We start from the raw sequence: 8,663 nt of genomic DNA, 5'->3' as shown, positions 1-8,663 counted from the left end.
CGCCTTCTCCCTCCCTCCCGCCTCCCTCTCTCTCTCGCTCCTTCCCTCTCCCCGCCTCCCTCCGCTCTCCCCCGCCCTCCTCTCCGCGCCTCGCCTCCTCCGCCCCGCGCCCTGCGGTGCTGCAGCTGCGGGCGGCTCCAGCTGCCCCCAGATGTGGGCTGGGCGGCGCGCGGGGAACTTTCGCGCCGGCTGCGAGTGCGGGGCCCCGGCTGCGGTCCGGCTGCCATGGATCCGCCGGCGGGAGCCGCTCGCCGCCTGCTCTGCCCCGCGCTGCTGCTGCTGCTACTGCTGCCGCTCCTGCTACCGCCGCTGCCCGCGGACGCCCGGCTCGCCGCCGCCGCCGCCGCCGCCGACCCCCCAGGTAGGTGCGGCGCGGCCCTCACGCCTCGCGACCCCGGTCGGCCGGGCTCCTCCCCGCCCTGCGTGCCCCTCCGCCCCCTCCCCAGGCGTCGTCCAGCCTGACTTGGGCAAACTCCGCGCGCCCCGCCCGGGGCCAAGTTGGCCAACTTCGGGGCCGGGTTGGTCGCGCAGGGGGCGCCCTGCGGCGCACCTGGGCGTCTCGGGCTGCGGGGAGCCTCGGAGCGCTCGCGGCTCCCGGGACGCGGAGCGTGGAGACTGAGGGCCGGGAAAGCCCCGCGGCGGAGAGCGCAGCGCCAGCCCCAGCGTGTCCGGGGGAGCCAGGGCGAGGCGGCGCCCCGGCTCGCGTCCGGGGACGCTCGGGAGGAGTCGGGTGCGGAGCGCGCCGCCTTGGGCCCTGAGGATTGGTTGGGGCGACCCGGAGGGGATCCTCGAAGATCTGAGGGACCCTCCTTCACCCTCCCTGCCCTCGGGCACACGGGGAGGGGGGCCGGCAGCGGGCTAACCCGGAGCTGTACACGGAGGACAGGCCGCCAGTGCCCGGGGGAGCCGAGTCCTCGCCGCTCCGGAGGCGAGCGGTGAGGGCAGTCGGGCGGCGGGGACTGCTGAAGGGGTAGAGGCACACGGGTAGGGGGCCAGCCGGGTATGGCTTCGGAGCAGCCCCACGTACTGCCGAGGACTGTAGGTTGAAGGAGCGGAGGATGCTCTGACCGGGCCGTCCCTTGGGGAACTGAGAGGAGCCGCGGAGCCCCAACCCGGAACGGGGCAGGATGCAGAGCTCTTGGCTGGGAGGGTTCCAGAGGGGCTCGGCCCGGGGTCGGCGGGGGTTGGCGGGGGTCGGGAGTGGCGGCCCTGTTAACGCCCCTTCCCTGCTGGAAGAAGGCCGGGGAGGTGCAGGCTAGTTTCTGGGGGTTGCCTAGCGGAATGCCCTTCCCTTCGCAGTGGGGGAGGGGTTTGTGAGGATGCGGGACTCGGTGGCGGGGCCCTGGGGTTCCCAGGTCTCGACTGGTCTAACGTCCCTTCCCATTGCAGGCTGGCCCCAGGGGCACGGAGCGGAGCGCATCCTGGCGGTGCCGGTGCGCACTGACGCTCAGGGCCTCTTGGTGTCCCACGTGGTGTCGGCGGCGACGGCGCAGGCTGGGGTACGGGCCCGCAGGGCCGCCCCTGTCCAGGTCCCGGGTTTCTCTGGAGGCAGCGAGGAGGACCCTGGCGGCCGCCTCTTCTACAATGTCACGGTCTTCGGCCGAGACCTGCACCTGCGGCTGCGGCCCAATGCCCGTCTCGTGGCGCCCGGGGCCACGGTGGAGTGGCAGGGCGAGTCGGGCGCCACCCGCGTGGAGCCCCTGCTTGGGACCTGCCTCTACGTCGGAGACGTGGCCGGCCTGGCTGAAGCCTCCTCTGTGGCGCTCAGCAACTGCGACGGGCTGGTGAGTACGCACTTCTCTCCCTTCTTTCTGTCCATTGCCCTCTCCTGGGCTTTGGAAGCTGTTTATCTGGGAGCCCTGTGGGAGGGCAAGGCCTGTACTGAGGACCTTCTCTGCACCCTTGTGCTTAGGGACCACTGGGTACAGACTGAAGGGGTTGGCGGTAAGGCAAGTTGTTTCAATTGGACAGAGAGGGTGATTTACGCAGAGGGAAGGCCACATTTCCAAAGCACTTATCAAGTAGCAAAGTGTGGCCCTTATGGCTGCAGGCACAGGTCTTCATCTTGCATCCAGGTGTGTGTATATCTCTGTGAGTGCGTGCATCTGCACATGTGTTTTGGAATGGGTACTAGTATCTGAGTACCTGTGTACTTGTGTGAACATGTGAATGTGCCATTGTGTCTTGACCATGTGTGTATCTGCAGGTTTCTGTTCATTTGTGTGTCCGTGTGTGTTGAGTGTGTTGCTGTGTATTGTGGCCTGTGTGATATTTGTGTGGGGGCATGTGTGCTGGCAGTTGGTCTTCTCGTTTCTGTGTGTGCAAGTGGTACCAGCCTAGGGACCAGGCAGTGGTGCTGAAATACCCAGTTATCCCTCTGCCCCCTGGCTGACCGGGAACCACTGATTTTTATGCTGTGGTTTCCTGTTGGACTTCAGCTGGTTATTTGAAAAGTTGGTTTTCTCTCTCTGTTTTGAGCCAAGGGGAGCATTTGGAAATGCAGGCTCTGGTGCCCATGGGAAGGCCCTGAAGGACAGGAGAGGCTAGGTAGTGGGTCCCTTTTGGGACTGCCTGGGCCACTCAATGTGACCAGAGCCCTGGGAAGTTCTCCTGCTTCTGAGGGCCTAGGGGGACCATGGCCTGGCATAAGGGGTCCTCGGAGGAAGCCTGGATCAATGCTCAGGGAGGAGGCTGACATTGGCGGTGCTCCGTCCGGCCACCCTGAGGCCTGGCACGTGGCAGAAGCCACTGCAGTTTTCTATTTTGGATTGGGTGTGTGGTGGTCAGGCTGGCTGTGCTGGCCAGACATCTGAAGCCGCCCACCATGGGTTCCGCTCTAATTGCTGCTCAGGGGACTCCTACTCTGAGCAAGTGGCCTCTCTCCCAGTCTTGCTGGCCCCTAAGCCCCCTGTCCTCCGTCTCGCCCTGCAGGCTGCAGAGCCAGCAATTACACAGAGCCCCACAACCGCTGGCGTTCTTTTTATGGAGACACAGGAAATGTCACTTGTTGCTTCGGAAAATCACTGCCGTTGGCTGGATTTAGTTAGAACCTGGGCGTACTGCAAACAACTATAAAGGTCCTTGGAGGAGTTGGGTTAACACGGTGCAGCCCTTTATATCCTTGTTGCCTCTGAGGCTGCCCTGGACCTCATACGTGTGTCTGTTTTTACACTGGAGCTGAATTTCCTAAATAAAAGGAAATTGGTGCTGGGGGCTCGGGGGGTGGCCTGGGCTGGGGTGGGGGAGTTGACATGGAGGTAGTCTGTTGCTGGGCCAACTCCTGTGTGCTAAGTAATACTTGATGGAGAGCATGTCAGGGAGGCTTTGTACATGCATCATTCATTCTGTGATTTGTTTGTTCAGCCGGCACCTCCAAGCGCCATTGTCCACTGTGCTGGCCTGGTGCCCACCTGGGGCACACATGCTCAGCTGATGGGCTGGGGCCCACTCTGGTCAGGGCTTGGAAAACGTGCTCCTGGCGGCTATTTGAAGAATGAGTTGCCGGGGGCAAATGCACGTAGAGAAGAGCATATGCAGAGAAGTACCAGGTGTACCAGGAGTAACAGGTGCAGTGAGATATCACATGTACTGGACACACACTGGCAGAAGCGCAAGACACAGCTGGAGAGAAGACTGGAGTTGAAAGAGGGACTGGTGTCTGCCTGAGTGGCCTTGAATGTTGTCAGTGAAAACCGGCCTTGAGATAGTGGGGCAGCATCATTAATTCTGCTTCTCTTTTTCCTTCTTTCTTTCTCGTGTGTGTGTGTCTGTTCTGATCTTATACCACTTAATTCCTTAGCCCGTTAAGTCCCTCTGTTGCATCAGTGATAGGCCGACTTGCTAAGGGCCCCGGGGTTTAAACATCACGTTTCTGGTCCACAGAGACCCCGTCGGGGAGGATTCTTCATCCCTGGTTTACAGATGGGCAGCTGAGGTTCTGGGAGGTTGAGTGACTTGCCCAAGGCCACACAGCCTGTGGTGGCAGGAGTCTGTCCTGGTTCTGTCCAGCCCCTTCTGCCATGGTGCTCCCAAGTCTGGGTGGGTAGAAGCACCTGAGATGTAGTAATAGAAGCTGCAATCCCTAGGCACTCCCTCTCAATAGTCCTTACAAGGCTACATGCATCTCATCCTCCCAGCAGCCATGCCACACAGTACCCTTTCCTCTACAGCCCTACTCTTCCTTCATAGATAGTGAAGCACACTGAAGCAGGTGTGTCAGGCTGCAGTGTGTGCAGATCCCCAAGGATCTTGTTAAAATTCAGATTCTGAGCCTGTATGTCTGGGGTGGGGTTCAAGGTTCTGCATTTTTAATAAGCTACCAGGCTTGTGCTCCTGGGCTTTGGGACTGCCCTTTGAGAAGCAAAGCGCTACACCCCCATTGCTGCAAGGGAGTACAACAGGATTACACCACAAGTTTCTCTGAGCAAATGCAGTTCAGTGGACAACTGGTGTGGGAAACGCTGCACCTTTGCTTTCAGCCTGGGAGATTTAAGGAGGTCCACTGGGTTCTCTGAGAAGTTCTGTAATAAAGAAGCCTCTTCAACTCCAGGTAATGCGGTACTTCCCATGCAGATGGGACCATCAGCACCTTCTTTGCAGAACATGTGGAACTAGCCTTCCTGGAAGACGTGTGGAGAAACCATGGAGCAGGGTCACAGCAGGCAGCTGTGGTCTTACAGCTTAAGTTTAGATGCTTAGGTGGGACAAGCCTCTCCCAAGAGCCATAGGCCCTTTCAGGCCTATCGTCCTGCTCCTGGCCTGGGACACACATTTGCTCACATACTTGCTTGCTCCCGAATTTGTTTCTCTGCCTTAAAGGAAGGCAGTACTAGCTTTGTTTTCTGTGGACCGGAGTCTCCTAATCTATTCAGCACGAGGGGATTCTTAGGGTCAGTGTCCTTTCAGTCACAAGCGAAGGAAAACTCAAGTCAAATTAGTTTAAACAGAAACGGGCAGTTAGCAGCTCACATAATGGTCAGTCTTTAGGCATGGCTGGATCCAGGTGCTCCTGTCATTAGGACTCTTGCTGTCTCTTGCCTCTGCCTTCTTATGTGTCGGCTTTGTTCTCAGGTGGACTCCTTCTGTGGTAAGTCAAGGGGCCCCACTGGTGCTGGATGACATCTTTTTCTGATAATTCCAGCTGAGTCCTGGGTAGCACTCTCTTCAGGCTGGGGCCAGATGCTCCCATGAGAATCAGGACATGAGGTTTGCAGAACCCCATGGATGGAGAGTGCAAGGGGTTCTGCTCCCTATAATGATATGAGGTTGGAACCTGGGTGTGCCAAGGTGAAAATTCTACTAGAGTCAGGTAGAGGTACAGATTCAGGAAATGCCACGTGCTTCATAAGACATACCATATATTTTATTTCCAGAGAGGGTGGTAGGTGTAGTTTCCAGGTTCTTTTACGGTCACTAGACAGGTATTGTTCATCATATTCACAGGGAAAGGTTAACATTTGCCTTTTCACAATGGGTGAGAATGTAATGCTTAACAAAGGATTCTTGTATATCTCATTGCTATGGAAGAGTTTTCTAGTACCTCTCAGGCCACATGATAGGTGTACTAATTTCACATCATTCTTACATGCTCATTAAAAACCCAATGAGAAGCCTGTTGACATAAAAAGTAATAGCACAACGTCACAGTTCACTGTGACCTTATTATGTGCCAGGCTTTCTTCTGAGCACCTTATGCTGTATCACCTTGATTAATCCTCACAACACCCTATGGTGTATGCTGATATTATCCCCATTTTACAGATGAATAAACCGAGATAGCTTCAAGCTTTGCAGTCTGTATTTAAACGCATGCCTGTTTGGTTCCAAGCCCAGCTCACTACACGTTATTGCATTTTTTGCACACCAACAAAAAGAATAAAAACGAAGAAATGCATTTCTTTAAAACATTTCTAGCCAACTCCTGGAGACCTTCTCAGTCAGCGGCATTGACTCTTGTCAGTGTCAGTGAGTGGGAGCTGAGAGCAGGTCTGGTGGCCACGTGGCTTGGTGACTTGGCGCTGACTTGCTCTGCGCTGCAGCTCCTTTCAGGTGGCCTGAGTCCTCATGGCTAAGTGATGGCAGTGGGGACTCCAGTAGGATGGAAGCACCCAGCCATACCTCTGTCTCCTTCATGCAGTGCAGCTCAGGGGACCTCTCTGGCCTGGTGTTTCTGGTTGGCAAGGCCATTGGTGGAAGCGTCCATGGGCTGGGCAGTGACTCTGTGAGGCAGGCTCAAGGGTTGCTGCCTTGTGGGCTGGCGTTCCCCTGCTGGGCTGCCATCCTGGCCAGGCACCTGCTCTGTATAGTCTTGATGGGCATTAAAAGTCACTAAGGGCCACAGAGAGAAGTCATTTCCTGGCCTAAGGGACTGAATTAATTGAGTTTCATTTCTCGTAAAAAGGCTGCTGTCTTTTAGGCCACACACTGGGCTCCAGCTGGTTCAGGTGCTGGAATGTGGAGGGCAGGTGCAGCAGGCTTGGGCTGCAGGGCTGGGGGTGAGAGGTATGTGGGACTTGCAACTGCCCTTTGTAGGGTCTTCCTACCTTTCACCTTGCCTTGGCACTGCCTGGAGGGCAATGAGAAGGTCTCAGGAACACCAAAGAGGGGCTGCGGGAACGTCCGGGTTCCCTGGGTGTTGGGGCTGCTCAGGTCAGAGGAGCAGAGGTACCTGCTTGGCTCCTGTTCTTGGCAATCTACACAGCTGCCCAGGGTGGTCTCAGCCTCCTCCATGGCTTATTATTCTCCTTGTCGTTTAAGACTCATTCAGTTTAAGTGGCAGAAAACCAATTTGGATGAAACAAACAAGGGATGTCATGGGCCCAGTTATCCTTGGGGTCCTAAGGAATTCCAGCTTCAGGCATGGCTGGATCTAGTGGATTCAGGGCTGCTTTCTGCCTCTCAGCTCTGTCAGTGTCTGTGTTAGAACATGCTTTCTGCTTTCTGCCCTTCAGCTCTGCCAGTGTCTGTGTTCATCTCAGGATGGCTCTCCCCATGTGGGGTCCGCCAGCAGCTCCTGGCTTAACTTGTCTTCCACGGTAGCAATGTCTTGGAAATGGAGAGCACTCCTTTTTGGATGGTTCTTGCTAGAGTCCTGGAGAGGGTTTTGTTGGGTCCTACTTAGGTTATAGGCCCACCTTTAAATCGATCACTGTGATGTGGGCCTGGCCAGAGTCTCTTGCCCCTCTTTGGGGTTGAGAGTGAGGGTCAGATCCCCAAACTCTGGAATGGATTGGGGTTTTATCATAAAAGCAAGAGGAAGGACCAGTGTGCTGGGCTGCCACTCTCCACCCAGACTTCAAGCCCTGCATCTGGCCCGAATCTCTTTCTGTGCTCCAGACTTGCCTGCCCAGCTACCTGGGGGCTCTTTCCCCGAGTGACCCCATGCTTCTGAAATGGAACACAGGTCTCTCTACTCTCTTCCAGACCTCACCCTTCACTTGGGCAGGAATCCCAGGATCGCCTTTCCCCTCCCACTCCATGACCGCCACATCCAGCCAGTCATCGTCCTAGAAATCTCCGGACGTCATCCCAGTTCCCATCTTTCCACCACAATTAACTCCAAGCCCCGACTTCTGCGCATGTGATCCTTAGCCACTCCAAATTGGAGAAACTCTTCCCCACCACAGCTGCCAGACTGATTTTTGTAAACCACACATTCAATCATGTCACTCCTTAGAACCTCTTTCCCACCACAGCTGCCAGACTGATTTTTGTAAACCACACATTCAATCATGTCACTCCTTTGCTTAAGACCTTTCTTAAGTGGTGGTCTTAAGTCTTTCTTAAATGGTGGTCATAAGTGGTTCTTATTGCCCTTAAAAATAATCCAAACTCAGAAAAAAAAATTCAAACCCACTGGCCTGACATCCAAGGCCTCTCATGACCTGACCCAGTAGCCTTCAGCCTCGTCTGTCACTGTGTCCCGCCTCATGCCTGTGCTCCAGTCACATCAAGCTTTCAGTTTCTCCACCACTGGACACTCCCATCCTAGGGTCTTTGCACAGGCTGTGCCCTCGCCTGGACCACTCTTATCCCTCCCTCTTTACCTGGCTCACTCTGTAGGTCTCAGCTAAATGGCACTTCATCCAGGAAGCTGTCCTGGACATTCACATGCCACGTTGTACCCCATGCTTCTTCGGTAACTTGTACTATGAGCAACTTGTACCTGGGCCCACAGGGCCCAGCTGCACCTGGGTGGAGCTCAGCTAGGGGCCATGAAATGAGTGTGCCTGGGGAGTGGGGGCTGGAAGCCTGTGAAGTTCCTTGCCCCCTAAGCCCCTGTGCCCCATGCTCAGGGATGGCCCACCTCTCCTTGTATGCTTTGCTGCAGACCCCAGAATGTCCATACTCAGTGGGGTAGGCCCCCTTGGAGAATGGCCAAAAGCTCTGCTTCCTTTCCCGCCGGAAAGCACTTGTGCACACGTGTGGTTTTGCACAGTTTTCTTGCCCCCACTTTGGGGTTCATGAAACGTGAGTTCAAAACCCGTGGTCTAAATGAAACTAAGTAAGGAGGGAAGCCCCTCTGGGCCTGTTTGGAGGAGGGTTGGAGGTGGTGAAGAGACCTTGGACTGGCCTCTGGCAGGTCATCATGCAACTCTGGGCAAATACTCCCACCATGAGCCTCAGTTTGTCCAGTGACAAGTGGGGCTGCATCAATTATTTCT

General features: G+C 56.1%; 1 protein-coding gene across 1 annotated transcript in view; it reads left to right on the top strand.

Moving 5' to 3' along the window:
• Positions 1-129: 129 nt before the first annotated feature.
• The window catches only part of ADAMTS2 (ADAM metallopeptidase with thrombospondin type 1 motif 2), a 249,185-nt gene continuing 240,651 nt past the window's right edge, over positions 130-8,663 (top strand). Inside the window, exons 1-2 of the mRNA XM_007454815.1 lie at positions 130-361; positions 1,390-1,784. Coding sequence (XP_007454877.1) covers positions 226-361; positions 1,390-1,784 — 531 coding nt within the window. The 5' untranslated portion in view covers positions 130-225. The remainder of the gene's footprint in view (positions 362-1,389; positions 1,785-8,663) is intronic.

Source organism: Lipotes vexillifer, unplaced genomic scaffold (genome assembly GCF_000442215.2).
Source record: "Lipotes vexillifer unplaced genomic scaffold, Lipotes_vexillifer_v1.1 scaffold2091, whole genome shotgun sequence".
Classification (NCBI taxonomy): domain Eukaryota; kingdom Metazoa; phylum Chordata; class Mammalia; order Artiodactyla; family Lipotidae; genus Lipotes; species Lipotes vexillifer.
This window is presented reverse-complemented; position numbering and strand designations above follow the sequence as displayed.